The sequence below is a fragment of the Crocuta crocuta genome, unplaced genomic scaffold (genome assembly GCF_008692635.1).
Source record: "Crocuta crocuta isolate KB4526 unplaced genomic scaffold, BGI_CrCroc_1.0 scaffold158, whole genome shotgun sequence".
Classification (NCBI taxonomy): domain Eukaryota; kingdom Metazoa; phylum Chordata; class Mammalia; order Carnivora; family Hyaenidae; genus Crocuta; species Crocuta crocuta.
In genome coordinates, this window is record NW_027532590.1 from 1,191,973 (window position 1) to 1,217,184 (window position 25,212).

The 25,212-nt window shown below is 35.4% G+C and overlaps 1 protein-coding gene across 2 annotated transcripts in view; it reads left to right on the plus strand.

The window, feature by feature from the left end:
* GLRA3 (glycine receptor alpha 3) overlaps window positions 1-25,212 on the plus strand; it is a 180,672-nt gene that overhangs the window by 83,003 nt on the left and 72,457 nt on the right. For both annotated transcript variants that reach the window (XM_077779663.1, XM_077779664.1), the window contains exon 4: window positions 22,816-23,039. In XM_077779663.1, the coding sequence (XP_077635789.1) occupies window positions 22,816-23,039 (224 nt within the window). The remainder of the gene's footprint in view (window positions 1-22,815; window positions 23,040-25,212) is intronic.

Sequence of the window (25,212 nt, forward strand, 5' to 3'; positions counted from 1 at the left end):
AGCTTCCTATCTTTCCCTACTTTGGACTGGGAACCAAGATTCTGTGGGATCATGTTCTTAAGATTCTTGGAAACTTTGTAATCTTGCTCAGAAAATCTATGAGGCAACTTTTCAATCTTCTGAAGAATATGAACAAGGGTTTCACAGCCTCACTCTTGAGAAGATCATTACTCTGAGCCCATAAAAAAGTGAAGTAACATTTTTGAGATTTTTCCAGGAAATCTCTTTAGCCAAATTCAATAGTTTAGTAGTTGGATTTTCTATTTTCCACATTACTAAGATGATAGTAGTTCGATTTTTTCCTCCATCTTCTGATAACAATTTCTTCCTCATCTTTCCAGCCACCACAAAGGTCTCCAAAGCCCTTCAAACTCCTGCCTGTTATCTGGTCTCAAAGTCAGTTGGAGTATTTTCTTACTGCAACTTTTATTTCTGGTTACTTAATTTCATTTCAGATATTTGCTGTATACCAAACCACCCCAAAACTTGGTGGCTTAGAGGGGCAAACATTTTATTATATTTCATAATTTCATAGGTTAGAGATTTTGGATATCCTCCTGGGCTTTTCTCACATAGTTTTGCTGGAAATCACCCAGTGAGTTTTGCTTGGTGGATGGACATAGTACCTAGGAGAAAATAATCTGCCATCATAAAAGACTCTTTGCTTTTGAGATGGTATCATTTGTACTAAGCACTATATTGTGTATCATGCAGTGAGAGCTCAAGGCCTGAGTGAACATGAGAGAGATCTCAGTTTTTGTTCTTGTTTTGTATAATGACATTGGTAAGGACACTTATTTTACTCCATTAGTTTTCATAAGTTGAAGTAACTTCCCTGTCATGAAAGTACTCGAGTATAAATAGGAAGCTAATTTCACAGAGAAAACAATGTATCAATAGATTCAGAAATAGGCCAAAACATAACTATAATGTGGAAATAAAATAATCATATTTAAGTATTTCTAAAAGTGTTAGCATCTGTTTTATGCTAAACCCACTCTAGGATTTGCATTTGATAGAATATGGATGTCCTCATGTTTATAAATTAAAAAAAAAACCCACGTTTTCAGGTTGCCAAATATTTTGTGAAAACTCATGGAAATGGGCAACTTTTGACTATGATAATACCCTACACTTGAATATTTTTGAATACATAAGCATAAACATAAATATCTAGAAATAAAGAAATATTAAAATGTGTGGTGCTGTCTACCAAAGAAACAAAATATCTGAATATTGATTACATTTTTTCTTATAATTCTGTATTTGGTGAGTTCATATGTACTATTAAGTAATTGCTTTCAGAGAAAATTTTGTATTTTTTAAAGTGATTTCATGTAAAAAAACAAATATTCCATCTGTTATGTTAAAGAGGTATCCTAAACGAGGCTGCTGTTACTGAAACCCAAGGTCGGCTACCAGTCACTCAGAAAACCAATACTCAAGAGATGAGTTTAGATTAGAAAGGAACATGAGCTTTATTCAGGGGGCCGGCCACCTGAGGAGAAGGCAGACTCTTGTCCAAAGGCCAACTCTGTGGTTTTTCTGCCTTGCCCAAGGGTTTTTGAAAGAGTTTAGGGGAGTTGATCAGTGAAGAAAGTGCACTAGTCCGTAATATTTCTTTTTATTAATTTTTATTTAAATTCCATTTAGTTAACATGTAGTGTAATATTAGTTTCAAGTGTACAATTCAGTGATTCAACACTTTCATACAACACCTGGTGCTCATTACAAAGGCATTTAATCCCCATCACCTATTTAACCCATTCCCCCACCCATTTCCTCTATGGTAATTATCAGATTGTTCTTTATAATTAAAAGTCTTTTTTGGTTTGCATCTCTCTTTTTTCCCCATATAATTGTTTGCTCTGTTTCTTAAATTCTACAAATAAGTGGGGCGCCTGGGTGGCTTAGTCGGTTAAGCGTCCGACTTTCGCTTAGGTCATGATCTCGCGGTTCGAGCCCCGCATCGGGCTCTGTGCTGACTGCCAGCTCAGAGCCTGGAGCCTGTTTCAGTCTGTGACTCCCTCTCTCTCTGACCCTCCCCTGCTCACACTGTCTCTCTCTTTCTCTCTCCTAGAAATAAATAAAACATTAAAAAAAAATTAAAAAAAAATTCTACAAATAAGTGAACTCAAATGGTATTTGTCTTTCTCTGACTAACCTATTTCACTTAACATAATACTCTCTATCTCCATCCACATCATTGCAAATGGCAAGGTTTCATTCTCTTTTAATGGCTGAGTAATATATATATATATATATATATACATACCACATCTGTTTATCCATTCATCATCAATGGACATTTGGGCTCTTTACATAATTTTCTATTGTAGATCATAACATGTTGTTTAACCTTCATGTATTGTGGCCTTTTCAGAAAGTTTTTCTTGTGGTTGACTTCAAGTTTCACAGCATTGTGGTCAGAAAGTATGCATTAAAAATGCAGTTTTTACTTGTCAAGGCCTGATGTGTAACCTAGTATGTTACCTATTCTGGAAAATGTCCCATGTGCACTTGAAAAGAATGTGTATTCTGCTGCTTTAAGATGCAATGTTTTGAATATGTCTGTTAGGTCCATCTGGTCCAGGATATCATTCAAGGCCATTGTTTCCTTACTGACTTTTTGTTTAGATAATCTGTCCATTGATGTAAGAGGGATGTTAAAGTCTCCTACTATTATTATATTATTATCAATTAGTTCCTTTGTGTTTGTAATGAATTGTTTTATATATTTGGGTCTTTCATGTTGGGTGCATAAATAGCAACAATTGTTAGATCTTCTGATTGGATTGTCCCCTTTATTATGATGACACTTATCACAGAGATAAGAGTTAAAAAAGAATGAAAATGAAAGTAATGAAAATGAAAGTAATGAAAAATGGAATAACTGATATTGGAAACTGGCTTCATGCAATGAATACAAAGTTGAAAGAATCAGAGGAATGGATAAGTGATATAGAAGACAAAATAATGGAAAATAATGAAGCTGAACAAGAGAAAGAAAGAATTATGAAACATCAGAATAGATTTAGGGAACTCATTAACTCTATTCAACATAATAAAATTTGTATTATAAGCATCAAAGAAGAAGAGAGAGAAAACGGCAGAAAATTTATTTGAGGAAATCATGACTGAAAACTTCTCTAATCTGGGGAAGGAAACAAGCATCCATATGCAGGAGGCACAGAGAACTCCCGTCAAAATCAAGAAAAGCAGGCCAGCACCAAGAAATACTGTAATTAAATTTGCAAAATAACAATAAACAAAAAAATCTTAAAAGCAGCAAAAGAAGTCCTTACTTTACAAGGGAAGACCCATAAGGCTAGCTGCAGATTTCTCAACAGAAACTGATAAGCCAGAAGAGAGTGGTATGATATATTCAAAGTGCTCAATGGGAAGAGTCCTTAGCCAAGAATACTCTATCCAGCAAGTCCATCATTCAGAGTAGAAGGAGAGATAAAGAGTTTCCCAGACAAACAAAAACTAAAGGGTGTCAAGACCACTAAATCAGTCCTGAAAGAAATGTTAAATGGGATTCTTTGAGTGGAAAGGAAAGACCAAAGTGACAAAGACAAGAAAGGGAGCAGAAAATAATGACAAAACAAAAAATAAAATGGCACTAAAAACAAACCTCTCAATAATCATTCTGAATGAAAGTAGACTAAACAGTCCAGTCAAAAGACATAGGATATCATAGTGGATGAACAACAACAACAGTAATGACAGCAACAACAACAAAAACAAGAAACATGTATACACTGTGTACAATACGACAAACACACACATTTTAGACTGAAAGACACCAGCAGACTGAAAGTGAGGGAATGGAGAAACATTTATCATACAAAATGTTAAGATAGCTTTCAAAAGCATTGATAACCTGGAATTTTAAAGTTTTGCCAAGTGAAATAACAAATTGGTTTGAATTCTTGGATACCTAGGACTTTTCCAAATGAGAAAGAATACTAGAGCATTCATTACTGAACATTGTCCATATTGGCTTCTTATTTCAGAGAAACAGAGGATATTTGGGTGTCTGGGTAAACATGCTTTGTGCTTTATTAAAAGATTATACTGTGTAAAAGTTCATGTTTCTAGGAATTATGAAATGCATTCATGAATCTCTGATCTAAAGAATTAGGTGTAACAGTTCACAATTGGCTACTACTTAATTTTCAATGTAGACTAAGGTTTCTAAGAGTTAAAATTCTGCTGAATATGTAATAGAACCTGATGAAAATGATAAGGAAAGCAACTCTGTATGTAAGAAAGTGGGAGATGTGTAAAAAAGGCAGAAGAAAAGAGAATACCTTGTTGTTGAGGCAAAAGAAAGTAATTTTGTCCTAAAATGAGACTGGCTATTTGGAGAGAGAAGTTTTAGGACAAAATCTGAATGAAAAAGAAAGTTGGAGAAGGTTTGAGAAGGGGGAAGCTTTGGAAAATAATTTTGTGTCTGGTCAGGACTGACTCAGATAGAAATGAATGGATTGTAAAGCTACAAGTGGTATAAAATTGAAATTCTGCTTTGCTCTCTATTAAAAAGACAAAGTTTTCTTGGGTTGTTGACTTTCACTCGATAAGAAATTGTAAACAAAGTTGGTTGTTGTTGGCCCACAGAACCAAAGTTTCTATGCTTTGTCTTTATTAAGTCTTTGATTACACAAGGGAACTAAAACTCCTCAATATTACAGGAGCCAAGTTTTGCTAACAATTGTGTAACTTTATGTAGAATCGCTTATTGCCACCTTAACATACACATAATTAAATATTAGGCTCTTCAATGATCTGGAATCCTAGTTCAGCATGCACTTTAAAACTTTCTGATGTTTTTAACAGACATCCCAAGATTGGAATTCTAAATGAAGTCTTTTTGATTAATGAAGCTCGTTTATTTGGTATGTCCAGTTACTTGGGAAGTACTGTCAAACAAATGATGGTAAACCTTCATTTGGTGGTATTATTATATGGGTATTGTATGCGTAAATTCTCTATCTGTTCTAGAAAATATATATATTCCTGAAGCTGTAGCCTTTCGTATAGAATCATCTCTTGACACTCTAATCATTGAAATGATGGGTGTCACAGAAATAACCAGATTTCCTTGTCAACTGCACTATAACTAACTCTCATCATATCTTTAACCATGTCCATTTTTTATTATTTGTCATTTACAGTTATTACTCTGATGCTCTTGAAAAAAAAATGCATTATATCAAGGAGACTCATGAAAAGGACTTTTGACCAATACAGATTTCTGATCTTTAAGATCATAAAACAAATCTGGGTAAGAATTTCCAGAAATAATGAAAAAGCTTCCTTTAAACGTACAAGAATTAGTAACATGGGACTGAATGAATGGAGGAAGATGACTATGATTTTTGTGCTGGAAACCACATTCCCCCACTCTGTAAAGTCTCCCACTCCAAAATCCCTGGATCATCCCTGATCAGCAAGAAGTAGCCACAGGAGATGAACTTTTGTCACTAATCCCATAGATAGGGAATGATGAACTTAATGGTGAGATATTAAAGCCACCTCTGCCCCCTCTGGCCAATCTCAACCTTAGCAGTCATCCTTAGCCCATGAGATTGGTTAACTAACATTTCTTTCTTTGTATATCTGTAGATTGTGCATTGTTTCCTAGAAAGAGAAGAACACTTCTGCACATCACAAAACAAGAAACAGACCCCTTCGGACGACACCTTTGCACAACCTCTAAGTGCTGAGATCATATTTAATGTGGATAACTCTAAAACATTTCTATTTTAATTAAACCAACACACTTAAACAAATACTTCATACCAGGGTCCACTAAAAATCAAGCAGTTCATTTCCCATGGTCAACTTTTTACCCAGAGCTCCTCATGGGAAATCTAAAGTGGATGGTTTAAGTATAAGGGAGCTGCTAGACCCCTTCATGTTCTTTTGGGAGATGCTTCAGTTTGAACCTCTTAAGGAGGCAGTCTCACAGCTTCACGTGCTTTTCACTCCTTGACTGAGAAGGTAGGGGAATCAAGAGTCAATGGCGCCTGAGGTACTGTGTGCGGATGGTATGCCAGCCAAGCCCGCGGTGACACAGAAACAGGAGGAGGATGCAAAACAGAGGCTCAAGGGTGCCACCAGCTCTCTTCCCCTGCCTGTCCCTCCGGCACAACACGTTTTGTGTTTTGTTTTCTGATTGCTTTTCAGTCCTCTGCACCATTTATTGAAAATATACCTTAAGAGACTTTCTTTTGGAGCACAAGGTGTAAAAAAGTTCAGAAAGAACACAGAGGAAACAAAACCATGACTGAGTAGCATATCTGTTGGCATTTCCCCCCAAAGTTGGGGGGCTTTATGGACTGAACCAAATGGCTTCCTACTTTCTGGGTCCTCCCCAAAGTCAGAGTCCACTGACTAACCCAAACGGCTCCCTAGACAAGCTGAGAGAGCCAAACCAGCACCCTCTATTTGGAGGCAACTCAATGGTAGGAAGAAATACAAGAGAGCCATTTTGTGGCCATCTTTCTTCTGAGCTTAACCTACATGGCAAGGTGGTATTACAATAAAAGTTATCTTCTTTGTAGCCATAGGGTCCTGTCAATACTCCTTCCACTTATTCAAGATTCAGCCCAGTGGGCTACTTTGTGGCAGAGAGATGGGTCTTCCTATTCCACGCAAACTTAACACAATGCAAACCCCCCACCGTTTCCACCTTCCCCCCCACCTCACACATACATGCCCAAACAGAGGTGCTCCAAATTCCAAATGCAGTGACCATTATTCAATTCCCTTTTAGTTTTTCCCGAAAGCCACACCTTCCTAATGGGAAAAGCATGGAGGGCAAAACAAAAACACACACACAGTTGCTTCACAAATGGGAAACCTATGTCAGCGCGCACTCTGAAGGATTTATTTAGTCCACAGTTTGGCCAGTTGCCCCCAATGCACCTTTCCTTCCTGCTCAAACCAAAAGGTGGACAATTAGCAGGAAGTTTTCCTGAGACAGATTCCTGCAGGGACAGATCCCTCAGATTCCTTCCCTGAGACCAGCTAGCCCCTAAGCTGCTAACCTCCTGTGTGCCACCCAACTTATTAGCCAGGGCCACATTCAGATTCCACAGGAACTGGATGCCACAGCGACCAGCATTGGCCCCTGGCTTTCTTGACAAAATGTGTTACCGAAACCCATCTTTGGCTGCCCATTGCTCAAAAGCCAATATTCAAGAGATCAGTTTTGACTGGAAAGGAGTAAGAGCTTCTTTCAGGAGGCTGGCCACCCAGGGAGAGGACAGACTCTTATCTAGAGGCTAGAGGCTAACTCTGATGTTTCTGCCTGGCCCAGGGGTTTCTAAAAGAGTTTAGGGCAGTTAATCAGTAAAGGGAGCACAGTGGTCCCTAAGCATTTCTTGATTACATGCAGGCTCCATTGGTGCCTTCTACAGATGTTATCTCTGTGCTGGGAGGTTGTGCAAGAGAATTGTCTAAGGGGTCTGATTCCTGTTTCATGATGTGCAGACGTGCTCTGTTCTTTCTAGGAAAGAATGCAGGTGTACAGATATACGAGAAAAAGTTGGTTAATCAATCCTGCAGCTAAGGGTGATTACTAAAACTTAAAAACCTATATGTTGGCCAGAGGGGCAGAGGCCACTTTACTGCAATATTCAATAATTGTTTCTAAAAGAAGTTAATTCTTCTATAGCTCTAAAGTGCAGTTAATAGCCTCCATACAGCTTTCGACCTATCCTCAAATCGACAAATAGCTAGGTAGGAATTATGTGTATTGCTCAGAAGGAAATCACCCCAAATAAAATCTAACTTCATTTTGAACACATAATGTATAACTCATGAACTCTTCTCTAAAATTAACTTTGTTTAATATTTGTCCTCTATCATTTCATAGAAAATCATATACAATATAAGCCCTCATGAATTCAAAGATTCCCAGAAGACAAAGAGGTTTTCAGAAAAAGCGTTGCGTTTGTAAATATCAATTAAAATGTAAAATTGTGATAACACGGCTCAATGTTAAAATAACTTGAAAATACTGAAAGTATGTATTGAAATAATTGATTGAAACAACCAATTATCTGACTGAGGACAAATGTAAAAACAAACACACAAAAACAATAATCCTTTGCCAATAATATCTACTTTTTTGGTTTTGTTTTAGTTTTTGTTTTATTCAATCATGTCTTGACCTAAAACTAATATTGCTAAGTACCGAGAGTTCATTAAAATTGTGAAGGGAAGTGGGGGCATGATCCCAAAAGAATAGATTGAATTTGAAAAGTATGTAAGTGTACAACTAAAAATCTAAATATATTGAAATTGAAAACACTTAAATGACTGCTTAATAGGCACAGGGACCTGGAAACTAGATAGTGTTGATAGATACAAAATATTACGAATATACTAAATGTGTCTAAAGATAAATATTGTATGTATGCATTTGACTACTATTTATTTAAATAGGAATTTTATTTTTTAATGTTTATTTTGAGAGAGAGAGAGAGTGTGTGTGTGTGAGCAAGGGAGCGAGGGAGGGACAGAGAGAGGGAGAGAAATAATCCTAAGCAGGCTCCACACTGTCAGCGCAGAGCCCAATGTGGGGCTCGATTGCATGGACCCTGAGATTATGACCTGAGCCAAGGACAAGAGCCACCCAGGTGCCCCGACCACAGTTTAAATTAGAGAAAGAAAACACATATAATAAAACATAACACGGTTTACATCAAACATTTATGGAAACATATTAGTTAAAAGATCCTCAAATAAAGTATTTCATGGCACTATTATCCACCTCTTAGTGTGAAGTATGTCTCAGCTATCCCCAGAAAAGTTTTCTTCCTGTTAGTGAGTTGGAATTTTCTGTTTGATTGGAAGAGCTTTTATATTGTTGACTGACGGTAGGATGTTCTGAAGACCAAATCATAGTTGATTTTCCAAAAGACTTTTATCTTTTTATGATTCAAGTCATATGTTCCAGTAGGAAGAGTTATTTAATGGAAGTTCCAAAAATGAATAACAATAAGCAGATCGGTGACCATAAGTCATTAAACATGCAAATTGCAAAGTAGTAAGCGCTATGTGTAAACCATTATGTTCATTTGAACACACAAATTATGAGGTTAACATTAAGTAGAAATAAAAGCAGACAGGTAAGCACATCTATTTTGTATGTAAATTTTGATAGAAATTTGGGGTCATGAATGACAGTAGTAGTGACAGAATTTCCATGTCTTTGTTGCCTAAACCAGGAGAAACATACAAACTTCCTCTTCCTGTTTGGTATAATACTAAATGGAGTTAACTGAAGTTTAGACACTGAAATTTAGATTTGGGCAGAAATATGAGGCAGGAAGGTTGTGCCAGTTTGGGTTTTTGGCTTTGCATTTATGTATGTATGTATGTATGTATGTATGTATGTATGTATGTATTTAAAGGTTTTTTGGCACAGATTGATATTAGCAGAGAATGCATCCTACCTGGCTGTGAGAAGGTTGAGGTTGAATGCCTGGGCATACAATTTGCAGGCAAAGGGGAATTCAGTAGGAATGGAAGTGAGCACTGGAAGCAGATGGGAGTCACTAGTTAAATGGGATCTCATGGAGCACTGCAAAGAACGCATTAAGACAGAGAATAACTTGTTACCTTACAATCAAAGAAGAATATAAATTACCAGTTTTCACTGAAAGGAAACATTCCATACTGGAAGTATTGACTCTGTCCAGATCTTTACCTCTAAAGCCAGACATGTTCAAACTGAATGAACTATATTAATTGGAAAAAATCTTTATCATCTTCTGCAAGAACGTTCGCATGGACTAAGTTTACCTCCCCCAGAAATTATTACCTTGGAGTGTACACTCAGGTAGTGGAATACAGCTCTTTGCCAGTGGTTTCATTTTTAATATTGCTATTGTCTGAATGTGGTGTCCTCTCCCAAATTTGTATATTGAAATACTAACCCCACCAAAGGTAGTAGGCAGGACTTGGAGAAATGTGTAAGTCATGAGGGAATCTTCATGAATGGGATTTGTGATTTTACACAGAGATGCTACAGGGCTCCTGGCCCCACCATGTGAAGATACAACAAGAAGTTTACAACCTGGAAGAGGACCCTCACTCCCCATACTGGCACCCTGGTTTTAGACTTCTAGTTCCCAGAACTGTGAAAAATAAGTTATTGTTGTGTATAAGCCACTCAATCTATGATATTTTGTTATAGCAGCTTGAACAGACTGAGACAAACCAGAGTTTACTGAATGAAAGTGTTATTGAATCGACTCAACACACCTGTTCTGACCCATCCTGTTAAATTATAATAACTAATATTCCCTTTACATACTGTCATTGTAAGAGAAAACCTCTCAAATTCTGAAAAAAAAATAGGGGTTGATTTTGTTTATATTGTCCACATATTTTTGAGAGTCTACTTGGGAATTCTTGGGAATTCTTAATTTTATGCTTCCAGGATTGGTACGTGATTAGGTTTGCTAAAAACATGTTTTCATAATTCTAAAACATTCTACCCTTTTCTAAAGGATAATTAAGCATATGGATAATGAAGAAGTCAAGGGGAGATTTTAAATAGCCTTTCTGGGACTCTAAGTAGTTCTTACAAAATGTTTTTTTCCCCCTCCTGGTTTAGTAACTGACAATGGAAAAGCACTTTCCCAATGGACCATTGTTTTAGAATCAGTGGCCCCAAATGACCACCCTCCCTGCAGTGGGCTTTATAGAGCAGATGGTACACACAACATGGGGAATGTTATGGAGATGACATTAGCAGCAACTTTTCTACCATTGAGTATTAGCGTTCCTACACTTTGTGATGCATGGAAACCTTCGTTGTACAGTACTTCAGAGTTAGAAAATCTTATAAAATGAAACACAAGACATTTGTTAGGGAGTTTGCTCTTTGTCCTTACTTCTTTGAGAAAGGAAAATTATTTTCTGATCATTTTGAAATTAACCAGGGTCTCTCATGAGAACTTCTGAAACTGGAAGAATTCTGAGGTTTTTTCCATTTGCATATGAATTCAGTGATTTTTGCCTTAAATGTTCTATCTTCTAAAGTGATTGGCAAAAAATTCTATTCTAGAAATTCCTTTAAAACATGAGAATGATAATGTATGCAAATCAAAAACATATATGTATCAGGATTTTTTTTTATTACTACTGTAACAAAATGTTACCAAATTAGTGTATTAGCAGCACAAATGCATTCTCCCACAGTTCTGGAGCTCAGAAGTCTAAAATAGGTTTTACTGAGCAAAAAGCAAGGGGCCTGCAGGGCTATGTTCCTTTGAGGAACTCTGGGAGTGAATCCATTTCCTTTCTTTCTATGCTTCTAAGGGCTTCTCTTCCTTTTTGGCTCAAGGCCCTCTTTATTGTAACCCAACTCAATCCTATATCACATTGCTCTGTTTCACTTATAAGGATACTTGTAATTACATTGGGCCCACCTGGATAATCCCATTTCTAGGTTCTTAATCACACCTGCAAAATCTCTTTCTCTAAATAAGAGTGCCCATTTCACAGGTTCTGGGGATTATGACGCACACATCTTTGAGCCATCACCCCACCCAGCGCAACATCATATAAGATCTGCAATAAGAAGATGCTAATAATATGTGGGGAAAATTATAAAATATATTACAAAAAGTATATCAAAGGCAAAACGCTGCAATGTATAGTGTATTTCCTATAAATAAACAGACAGTTCCAATGAGCATTTCCAATGATTCAGTTCATATTCAGATATCAATATTTTGGTATAAAATTACATAAATAATATATGTAAGTAACAAAGTATAATTTAATATAGCAAAAATAATTGAAACTACCACCTAACTTCAGAACTAAAACATGACCAATATTAAACATGCCTGTGTAGACCACCCCAATCCCATTCGCCTAATATCTCCCTAGGATAACCGCTATCATGAATTTTGTGTTTGTAAGTCTTTTGGTTGCCCTTACAATTTTGATGATAGATAGTGAGATAGATAGATAGATACATAGATAGATAGATAGATAGATACATACATACATACATAGATACATAAAGAGAGAGGGATTGCCTGGTTTTGAATTTTACCAAAATAAGGCCTTAACATATTTTTGACATTTCCTTTGTTTTCACTAAAAATTTAACACTGCTAAGACTCATTCTCTTTATTGCATAGTAGTATCAACTCAATTCACTGTTACGTAATATCTAATTTTGTTGCTGTATCATAATTTATTATTATCCATTTTCCTGCCAATGCATATTTGGATTGATTATCAGTTTTGTTTTGTTTTGTTTTTTACTATAGCTAACAGCACTACTATAAATATTTTTGTGTTATGTCTCCTACTGCACATGTGCAAGAGTTTAAGATTTATACTTAGAACTTAAATATTGATATCTTGAGTATTCATATATTTAATTTACTGTACAATGTGATTTTTCCCACCTTTTTCTACTTTCAACAGTAGTGTATATAGTATTGTTTTGCTCTATATTCTTGCCAAATACTGATATCATCAAACATAATGTCTTAATTTTGCATTTCTTTGCTTACCAATGAGTTTGAGCAACTTTTCACAGATTTCTTAGACATTTGTGATCTTTGCTCAGTGAATTGTGTCTACTTTTGATTACTTTTCTACTCAGTTTTTTGTCTTTTCTCAACGGTTAATATAGGATCTTTAATAGTTTGGCAATAGCCAGGTGTCAGTTATATCTGTGTGGCAAATATCTTCTTCCAGTGTGGTTTGGCTTTTCATTATCCTTAAGTGGTCTTTTAATGAACAGAATTCCTTAATTTGGAGGGGATCCTGGGTGGCTCAGTTGGTTAAGTATCTGACTCTTGATTTAATCGTAGGTCATGATCTCACAGTTTGTGAATTCAAGCCCCACCTTGGTCTCTGTGCTGACAGTGAGGAGCCTGTTTGGCATTCTCTCTCTCCCTCCTTCCCTCTTTCAAAAATAAATAAACATTAAAAAATCTTAAAAAAAGAATTTCTTAATTTTGACATCATAGAATTGATTAAACTTTATGAGCAGTACTATTGGGCTTCTTAAAGGATCTACCCTACCTCAAGGCTAGATTAGTCTGCCGTGTGTGTTTTCTTTCTATTTTTAACCTATCTTATTCGAATTTTTAATTCATCCAAACTTGCTTTATTGAATCCTATTGTTGGGAAAGAATTTAACCTTTTTGTCTTATGCAGAACCATTTAGTAAGTCCCTGCGGGCACCACTAATCTGCAACTCTACTTTCTTCGTATATCACGTGATAGTTGTTTTTAGACTCCTCATTTGGTCCCATTGGTCAGTTTATCTTTGAACCAACCATAATGTTTTATAGGTATTAATCATTTTAAATACTTCCTACAGTGAGTCTTTCTACTCTTTTCTTCTTCTGTAAGAATGCCTTGGCTATTCTGGACCTTTGGCAGTATTTTATACAAATGATAAAATTAGCTCATCAATTGTAAATGATAGTAAATTAAATTAAATAGTAAATTAAATTTAAGTATTTATTTACTTAAGTTTTCAAGAAATTAGAAGATGTTCCAGGTAAAAGTTTTTCACATTTTTAAACATTTATTTCTATATATCTTATGTAATCAGTCACAGCACGTGATACTGTTTTTTTAATATTTCAGTTCATTTCAACCCCATAAGTTATGCATTCATAGCAATTTTTTATATAGAAGAAGTCTAATCAAATTTATATCAAAGTTTTCTAATTTCTTGTTCCTCATTTCTGTTTGTATTTCAGAACAGCATTCTGTTTTTTTAAAATTCTGTCCTTCTGAAGTGCATTAATTAAAAGTCTACTTTATAAATGTTTAAGAGAAAACTGTGGTTTTCTTTAATGAATTTCTTTCACTTTCAATTTTGAAAGATAATTACTAAATACACCAATAAAATTAACTATAATATTCTCTTAATATTTTGAATATGTTAACCCACTGTATTCTAGGTTTCATTATTGATGCAGAGTCCACCACCAGTCTAGGTATTTTCCAATAAAAGTGATTATATACATACTGTATACATATTATATAATTCATTCTACCACAACCATTTTTGAACACTTATCACCCCAAAAGAAACCAAGTACACTTCAGTGGTCACTCTTCACCTCTCCCCAACTGCTATTCAACTTTCTGTCTCCACAGATTTGTCTAATGTAGACATTTTATATACATGGAATCCTACAATACATGTTTATTTATTTATTTTTTGTGACTGGATTTTTTAGTGTATTATTTGCAAGATTCTTCCATGTTGCATCATGTATCAGTACTCCATTTATTTTGATGAATGTTTAAATAAAATGTGCTGGAGCACTAGCATGGCTCAGTCGGTTGAGTGTCTGACTTCGGCTCAGGTCATGGGTCCGTGAGTTTGAACCCTGCATTGGGCTCTGTGCTGACAGCTCAGCCTGGAGCCTGCTTCAGATTCTGTGTCTCCCTCTCTCTGCCCCTCCCCTGCTCGTGCTCTTGTCTCTGTCTCTCTCTCAAAAAATAAATAAACATTAAAAATTTTTGAAATAGAATGTGCTATTCCATACAAGGGAATTGTTTGGCAATAGAGAGGTGATTGTTTTAAACATATTTGCTTTGCTTTTGATATTCTACAGTTTTAATATAATATCTTCACATGGACTTCCTTTTGTTTACCTTTATTGGTACGTTTGACTTGCATTAGTTTCTTTTGTTTGTGCTGTGAAATTCTTTATTCAGATGTTTCTTACATGCATGCTTTAACACATGCATTAAATTAACTCTTTAATTTCAACAATTATATTTTTATTTTATGATTATTTTACTTTGTGATTTTTCAAACATTCCTGGTTATTATTAGCTTCTAGTCCTGAATTAACCTTTTATTTCCTTAAATATATGTTACATGTTTATTTCATATTTTGATAGGCTATTTCCATTAAAGTTTATCTGCTCATGTCTCCTTTCTTTTGTCTGTTGTAAATTACTGCTGTTGCTATAGACACATTTGTTTGAACTTAATCTGTGATATACTTCAGGATCTAATGGATTAATTCTCAGTCACTGGTTCAGGTTTTCCATCTTGTGGTGGCAAATGACTCAGTTTCCCAATCTAGACATTTGGATTTACTTACCATCACTACTTTTACTGTAGCTTCAGCTCATTCTTATTTTGCTACCATTTTTATCTTTGAAGAATCCCCTTATTTTCTTGAGAACAGTAAATTTTTTTAATGTTTTATTTATTTCTAGGAGAGAGAGAGAGCGACAGCGTGAGCAGGGAAGGGTCAGAGAGAGAGGGAGTCACAGACTGAAACAGGTTCCAGGTTCTGAGCTGGCAGTCAGCACAGAGCCCGACGCTGGGCTCGAACCCACGAACCGCGAGATCATGACCTAAGCGAAAGTCGGACGCTTAACGGGCTAAGCCACCCAGATGCCCCGAGGACAGTAAATTTTTTTAAAAGTGTATGTATTTTTTCCTTTATTCAGAAAATAATCTACACCAGGAGGACCCCTCCATATGTCCAATCTACCATTATGTTGGAAGCACAAGTCCTTTATTAATATGTTTTTCATCTATATCTGCATCTATACCTGTATTTCTTGCACATCAAGTCTTTTTTCTTTCACATTCTTTATTATATTTTAATTAGAAACATTTTTTTACATTTATTTATTATTGAGAGAGTGAGACAGAGCACAAGCCGGGTAGGGGCAGAGAGAGAAGGAGACAAAATCTGAGGCAGGCTTCAGGCTCCAAGTAAGCATTCAGCAAAGAGCCCAACTCAGGGCTTGAACTCACAAACCATGAGATCATGACCTGAACCAAAGTCCATCACTTAACTGACTGAGCCACCCAGGTGCCTCTATTTTTTTAAATAAAATAATACCAGGTAAAAATCAGTAAAGCTTTTATTTTCACAATAGATTTCTTCCATAACCCCTGATTTGATTCATGTTGTCTTCCTTTCCCTTTCCTTTAGACTGTTCACCTCCAGGTGACAGGCACCATGCATAATCCAACTTTATAACCCTCCTCATATTGCTTACTACATAGAAGTTGCTCAATTAGTATCAAGTGAAAAAAATAAATTATGATATTAAAATTCGGCAACTTCTTATGTTAATCATTCAAAATTACAGTGATTACTGAATTTTGTAATACAGGATACATTTTATTATGTTTTCAATGTTTGTCTAGCTGATTTTTTTTTCACTTTGAGGACCAAGCCCAATTTGATTTTCCTCAGGAAATCTTCCCTGATCCTTCCACCTTGGTCCCTATTCCTTATGCTTCCATAGCTGCAGTGGATGCCTCCCACAGAGCACTTATAATGTGGAAAGCTAATTGTCTGTTTACAATGTATCTTGCACAAGATAATGATAGCAGAGATCATCTTTCAATATTGTGTCATCAGCAATATGTGATAAGCATTTGCTGAATGAATGTAAATAAATTTGAGAATAACATTGGTCTCTTAATATATTTTTAATGTTTATTTATTTATTTTGAGAGAGAAAGAGAGAGACAGAGAGAGAGAGAAAGCTTGAGAACAGGAGAGGAGCAGAGAGAGAGGGAGAAAGAAAGGATCCCAAGCAGGCCCCACACTGTCAGGGCAGATCCTGATGCAGGGCTCCAACTCATGAACTGTGATTTCATGACTTGAGCCAAAATCAATGACTGAGCCACCCAGGCACCCCTTTAATATTTTTTAATTTGAATACATTTTGTTGAATTTTTAGTAAAAATAAATCATCCATCTTAATTTTTCAACATAGACATGTTCAAATATATGCATGTGCCATTAAGTATACACATTTTACTTTTACAGAAAATCATTGAATAATAATACTTGTGGCAAAACTTACATCAAGTTACACATTGCGTAGCTTTCAAATAAATTTCTAATAATTTAGTAAGGTTAAATACTAGTCCCAAATAATAGCATTAAGAGCATCATCAACCAATTTTAAACACAGTAATAGAAACTGAATTCTTTAACTTGGAAAAAGTGTCTTTTCAAAAGATTAATTAGTATCCTAAATGTTGAATTTGTGAAACCACTTTGATTAAATCATGTTTTAAATAAGAAAGGCAATAACAGTTTCCACTATAGTCATCATTTTAGATGAAAATGTTTATAATCATTGGAAAGCATCCAAGTTGTTTTTTAAAAAATCCTCTACTTGGCAATAATATTTATTTTTGTGCTATTTTGCAATCAGTATTTTCAAAGTAACATTTTAAAAGAGTATTTTTAAAGAAATGTCTTCTGAAAATATGCCTAGCATATTCATTTCTCACAATGCTTTATAGTCAGGGCACCTGGGTGGCTCAGTCAGTTGAGTGTCTGACTTCAGTTCAGGTCATGATCTCATGGTTCATGGGTTGAAGCCCTTTGCTGGGCTCTGTGCTGACAGCGTGGAGCCTCCTTAGGATTACTCTCTCTCTCTCTCTCTCTCTCTTTTTCTCTCCATCTCCCTGACTCATGCTTTCTCCCTCTCAAAATAAATAAATAAACCTAAACAATTTTTAAACTCCTAAATTCTTATTCAAATTTATTGAGATATTAAACAAAAATATGTTGTAGTAAGTAAATCAACCCATTTAAAGTTTTTGTAAATTGCATGATTCCATGTGAGTTAGACCCTAATTAGTCACATGAAAAATTATTTGTATAAGAAAAATGCATCAACAAAACAAATGAGCAAAAGGAGGAAAAAAGAGAGAGACAAACCAGTTAACTATAGAGAACAAACTGATGGTTATCAGGCGGGAGGTGGGTACGGAGATGGGCTAAATAGGTGATGAGGATTAAGGAATGCACTAGTGATGAGCACTGGCTGCTGTATGGAAGTGTTGAATCACTAGATTCTACACCTGAAATGAATATTACAGTGTATGTTAACCAACTGGAAATTGAATAAAAACTGAAAAAAATGCATTATATAGTTGTTGGAATGATGATTAAGAAGAATGCTAGATAATGCGAAAAATTTATTAAATGAAAATGAAAGATGCAAAAACACATGTGCAATATAATTTCAACTATGTGAAAAGAAAAGAAAGGAAACAAACACACCTAGATATCAACAGTGACAGCATCACTAAGACCCATTTCCTTTATTCTGTAACAACACAGTTGAAAAGCACTTACATCACCAGTATAGAAATGTGGATGCTAGTCCGACAGAGGCAGAGTGTGTGTACAGATGTGTATGGGGGGCAGGGCAGAGGAGGAGAGAGGGAGACAAACACTGAGACAAAGAAACAGAGAAGAGAGAAGAGGAAAGGGCAGAGATAAGTAAGAAGATGAGGGGGAAAAGGAGAAATTGGGGGAGGGGTGCTGGATTGGAAATGGCCTGAAAACACTAGGGAGCTTTAAACTTAATCATAGACCAGAGGGAAGGGAGTGCTTAACAATTTTAATTAACATTAGATGATTATTTTTCTCTATTTTTTTCTAACTGGTCATTTTAGTTAGTTTCTAGCAATCCTATACTCCCTTATGCAATCAAAGATGAATATTATGTTCTATGTCATTTTAGGTGATACACTGGGCTGTGAGTTTTACTAAATTTGGTCTTTCCCCAAGATGCTTATTATGGAGAAATGACAACCTGGCACCTGTTAGATTTAATTGGATGACATGTAGGTATAGGACTTGTGATTTCTTGTCAGTGAGCATGTTGATCAGTAATCCCCCAATTTCATTATGAGACAAACAATCAAATATAAACCACATAAACCCAGAATCTTTGCAATCATGACTGATACTCTATCATGTGGGCAACATATTCTTGAAAGCCCTGAAACCAGAATGTATGGGCCTGGATTACAGTTCTGTCACCTGTTGGCTCAGTAATCGTGTTGAAGTTACTTAGCTTATCTTTATCCCATAGTCCACATCTGTAAAACTAGGCAAATAATAACACCTACCTCAAAGATTTGCATGAGGATAGTTGGAATAATCCACAAAGCACCTAGTAGAACATCAGGCACAAAGTGAAATGTAAGCAGCTATATTTGACTTTAGGGAAAAAGGCCTTATAACACAAATTATAGAGGCGGGGGAAGAGGGGCAATTAAATACAGGCAGGACATACAAATATACATAAATGTTGCAATGCAAACGTTAATACAAAAACTTACTGATAAGCTTATCATAAGAGTTTGAAAATTGTCCGTAAGATACTAGTCATCAAGTTCAACATGACAAGCATCTCTCCTGAATGCCTATTGTTTCAAAAACTAATTTATAAACAGAACACATAACCACATTTCTATTTAATATGAATTCTAATTTAGAGGATCTAAAAGCTAATAAGTGTGGTCCTAATACTTGTGTGGATCAATCCAGTGCTCAAAGATGCCATCAGGGGAAGTACTGTTATAACCATCCCTATTTTATGGAAGAAAAAACAAGACATGAGATTAGAAAGCTGTTCACTGGAAGACCCAAGGTTTGATCCCAAGAAGACTTAGTTCTGGGTCTAGTATATGAAACATTACAATATTTGCTTATTTGAATTATTATTTTTTGTACCTCGTAATGGAACAATTTCAAATATCAGGCCTATTATTTACTATGTGACATATACATGAAATTTAAGTACATTTGAATGGATACTTACTTTCAAAGCCAAACATGATATATAACTTTGTCAACAAGATATTTTCTTACAAAATTAAAGTTTTTAATGTGTATCAATCTTTTCTAATAATAATAATAAATTTTGACTCCTGAAATATCAAAATTAGTCTTTCTCATTTACAAAATAAATGGCTGTATTTCATCACTGTTACTGTATAATGTTAATAACATACTCCTGTAGTATAGCATATGCTTACAAATCACTTATTTACTATGTAAGACGATGAAAAAATAAAATTAACTTCTGGAGGGTTTCCTGCAAAAGGAGTGTGTAGCGAAAAGAATCATTAAATGTCACTGTCCCAAAATTTGGTAATTCCATGTAAAAGTCAACTCATTTGCCTTATAAGATTTATGAATGAGTTCAATACATATCTAGATTTTAGAAATGTGAGGTACAAATATTTATTTCATTATCAATATATATTATCTCATTTTTATTGTTTTTTTTTAATTTACTCACATATAACTTTCCTACGTTTTCACTGTTATAGAAGCATGCCCAAGTGAACAGAGGAACTTCTGTTAATAAAACAATCTTTCTTTCATGTATAGCCAAGGAATGATAACACACTTCGAAGCTGGCTTTAGTAGGTCTACTTAAAATTTTTTTTGCATGTGCTGCATACACATCCATTATCTCTGTTTTGCAAAACTGTGTCTTCCTTTATTGCATGCTCTTTTAGTACAGGCAAGTTCTTTCAAATTGAGTTATGAGAACTTCTCTTGGTGGCGCTATTTGATGTCATTTTATTTACCTTTGCACATTTTCACAAATGATCAAGACCCACATATAATATAAATGGTTGCCTAGTGTAAATGGGATACATTGGCTATAAGGAATTAGCTTTAAAAATTTGTTTTTAAAATGCTGAATTTGGTTGTTTCATAGGGAAGCTTCCCAGCACGATATTCACTTGCAGACAGGTCAAAACTCAGACTGTGAGAACCATTAAAAGCTAAGTTTCTAGGTCATTAGGAGATAGTCATTTTTGAGTTTTCCATTGGATCCTGGCCCTGACCAAAGACTCAAAACGTGTTAGTAAACAAAGATATTTCTGGTTATTCACAGAAAGAGCACAATGCATGTAGGATATCATTTGGCCTTGGTGACAGGTGACAATTGGTTTCTGTCTTGTATGATTTAGAAACAGAAATTGAAGGTTGCTTGATGTCCTTTTTTTAGTTCAGTCTTGGAGCAAAAAGTGTTCCGGGAAGATCTGAGGTTGTGTCTATAAAGTTTATCACGAAACTAACAGTGTAGGATAAGGAGAGTCAACTAAATCTTATTACATACACTACAGCTCAAAAGTACTTTTATTTTAGCTTCACGGTGGGAACATTTGCAGAGTGGTCTCGATTATATATACATATATAATTGTAAGATTCAGTCCCAAGGAAATTCTTTAGTTGTCAGTTATTTTTCCGGGCAGGCATCATTATAACTAGGGTTGCTTTCATCTTCTATGGTTCAGAGAGAGGGAAATTATTCCTTTGGTGGTAGTTAGGGCTGAAGCACAGACTTCAGAACAGCAGGGCATGCAAGAGCTGGCCGCCAACCGTGGAGCTCTGCTTCTCGGCGTTCCAAACTCTCGGCAAAGAGAGGGTGACTTCTCTTTGGCTCGTAGAAGCTTGTTCATATATCCCCATTTACACGTTCTGCAGATCCTTGTGGCTGGTGAGATTTCCACATTATCGCGAACTTTGTGGTAAAAAGCTGAAGTGAACTCTGTTCCATTGTCACTTTGGAAGACACATGGGGCCACCTAGCAAGCAGGAAAAAAAAAAAAGATCTGGTATGTAACCTCAGTTACAGTTAGAGGATAAGGGCCTCGGTGTGCAAATAATGATCAAGGGAACATATAGATTTATAACATTCACTACTCTGAATTTGACCTCCCTGTGAGAGAAAGCAATCTACCAGGCCTGATATTATGGAAACATTCTTTGTGATTGCTTGGTTACATATTCTGATACCTGGTAATTTGGTATTCACGGAATAAAAATATAGATGAAAACTGGTGTTCTGTTTCTCTGAACATCTCTAGCCTTGGTTATTTTCCATAGAAATAAAACCTTCCTAAAATGTTCACTTTATTCACGCTTATAATGAAATATACATGTTTAATTTATTTGCTCAGTTCAAAAATCTAAAATGTATTTGCTCATTTCAGAAGTAATAGGTGATGCTTATATCTATATACTGGCTATCAATCTTTGTCATTCGATATATTAGTCCAGAAATTGTGAGCAAGAATTTGATTGAAGTCAATGACCCTTCCCCCCACCTTTTTTGTTAATGTTTATTTATTTTTGAGAGAGACAGAGCATGAGTCAGAGAGGGGCAGAGAGAGAGACACACACAAATCTGAAGCAGGCTCGAGGGTACGAGCTGACAGCACAGAGACCAACGCAAGGCTCAAACTCACAAACCCTGAGATCATGACCTGAACCAAAGTCAGATGATCAACCAACTGAGCCATCCAGGCATCCCTGACTCTTCTGCTTTTGAACTTAACTATGAGTAGACTGCTTGGGAAAACTCTTTAGCCAAATCTTCTTAAAGGATTACTGGCAGTACTGTTCTTCTCTATTATTCTTTTATTATTTCAAAATCACCTTTCATTTTCCCCAAATCGCCTGTTTCATGGAACTCACTGCTATATTAAACATGAGGAAATGTGTCTTCATTGTGAAGAAGTATATAAGATAGCTTTTTTTATAAGACATTTTTATAAGATAGCTTTCAAGAAAATTTCACTATATACATTCTGGATGCTATTGGATATCTACTAAAAGAAATGGTTCTAGAAAATAAACACAAAGCTGAAAGTATTTTACTTCAAGTGTCTAATAGCTAGCTAACATTTTATTCTGACAAACCAAGACAGTTAAATTTGAGTGGAATGGCAAAATATAGGCATAATAAAATTGTACTCTTCTGTGGCCTTTTCTTTAGAGACATATAGATCACTAAAAACATGGGTAAAACCTTGTAACTTAAATAACTCTTGTCAGTAGTGATGAGTGAGAATTGTGGGATATGAGAGCTCACAAGGATGTCAGTGGTTTTTACTAAAATTCAGAGGATTCCAAAGAATAACACATAAGATTCTAAAGTTCTTAAAGCAGGGTTTTTTTTCCTTTCTCTCTTTTATTATAGGATTACAGAGTCAATATCTTCCTTCGTCAGAAATGGAACGATCCTCGCCTTGCATATAGTGAATATCCTGATGATTCTTTAGACCTAGACCCTTCCATGCTGGACTCCATTTGGAAACCTGATTTGTTCTTTGCCAATGAAAAGGGTGCTAACTTTCATGAAGTGACTACAGACAATAAATTGTTAAGAATTTTCAAGAATGGAAACGTTCTTTACTCCATAAGGTGAGTTATAGACTTAAATTCCTGATTTCAGTGAAATACAGTTATTGTTTTAATTTTTTTAAATGAGTGTTTTGAGATTTTTGAGTGGGGTATCATTGTTCTGCTTGAGTTCCTCTATTACACCATTTCCCAGGTATGTCTAATCATCAGTTATAGACCCAAGTTCCATATCTAGGAACTGAGTAATTCTTGAATAATCTACATTTTTAACAGCCATTTAATATCAGCCAGACTGGTGGTTAGTTTAAAGGCAAATTGAATGGTAGATGATTTAGACATTGTGATTATATTTCTGTGAATGTATACTTCCTTTAAGTATTTATAAGTGAAGGAATTTTGGATTTACTTGTTTGGGATTCATTTTCCATAAATTATTTTTCAGGTATTTGTATTATTTTTTAACATCCTTGGGCTTCTCTGGTCATTTTTTGGAAAAGATCTGATTTACATTTTATTTATTATGCATTTCTCAGAAAACTATGTAGCTTTTAAAAACTAATAGCAACTCATAACAATAATTAATACCAAAACATAAACACTCATATTAAAATTTCTTGACTGCTGAACTTTAGATCTCATTCAACTTTGTCTCTTAAACATCAAATAAGTTTAAAGTCAATAAATAGCAACTTGAAAGGATATATGGGGTGATTTGTGAAGCACCTGAGAAATATTCTAAAATAAATAATTATCATAAAACTTCCATAATTATTTTATTTATTTAGTTTATGGGTAGATTATGGATATTTCATTGTTTATATCAACTCTCATTGGAATTGGAAAATGGTGCCATTCATTATAGATTGCTTACATTCTTTCTTCTATTTTTTTAAATTTTTTAATGTTTATTTATTTTTGAGAGACAGAGAGACAGATTATGAGTAGGGGAGGGGCAGAAAGAGAGGGAGACACAGAATCCGAAGCAGGCTCCAGGCTCTGAGCTGTCACAGAGCCTGATGGGGGGCTAGAACCCACAAACCATGAGAACATGATATGAGCTGAAGTCAGATGCTTAACTGATTGAGCCACTCAGACGCCCCTAGATTGCTTTCATTCTTGTAATATTTCGGGGAATGTTAGGGAATGATTCTGAATTGCATCTTTTGTCCTTCAGTGTGAGTTCAGACGAAACAGATGATGTCTCTCGGCTCCTAGTTTTGGTTTGTTATACCCTGGCTCACATAAACAAACTTCATTTTTTGTGACTTGTTTTCAGAACTCTCACAGGACTTTAAAATCTTCAAATAGCTAATAGCTTCTTTATTAGGAAAAGTCATGCTATTTGTCACTCAATTTACAAATGGAACATCTGGGATATTTCATGAGAGATCTGGCTTTCCTGCTTGTTTAAAGAATGTCCCAGCAGATCTGGCTTATTGAACTTATCCATAAATGAACAGATCCATTTATCTATACTTCCTACTAAAACAAAAAAAGTGAACTGAATAAGGGATAAAAATGGCATTAACACACAGGAGGATGAAAGTAACTGGAAAGAAAACTGATGGATGAGTGATGATGACCTATTTTAGGAAGCTTCAAAATGAATGCACTTGTGAAAACTGATGTAACAGAGCTGAAATCTAAGCTAAGAGGGGGAGCCCTAAAGGAAGAAAATAATATCCTCAGACTTTTAGAAGTGTATGATAGTTCGGACTTCAGAAAGTAAGAGCTAGAAAAGAAATAAAAGGACAAGAATTGATTTAAACTTTGTAGAAAGAAGACTGAGATTTCTGTTCCTGATTTTTTCACCCATGTCCATCAGACTAGGAGTTGCCTTCTTGCCTTCTGAAACGGGCAGAAAGGACAGAACATCTTGGGGCGGTTGTACCAAGAGCTTCAGGAGTAGGGACCTTCTCAAGTATGGGTGGCATCTATCATGTATGAAGAATGTATGAAGAAAATAGAGATTACCTGAGGTTTGCACGCTGTATGGTGAAACTCTTGTTTTCCTTAAAATGCTGAAAGCCAGGTCTAAACTTTAATTGAGCAGTAGCAGTCAGAAGAATACACCTCTGGAAAAAGATCTATAGATGCTGACAATTGGAGAACCACAAAGAAAAACTCTGTGCAGCCATGTTTTATCTGACAATTAAAACCATTACTCAATGAACCATCTGCAACCAACTGAGTTCCAAATAGTTTTTACTGCCTCATTCTTAAATAAAATCAG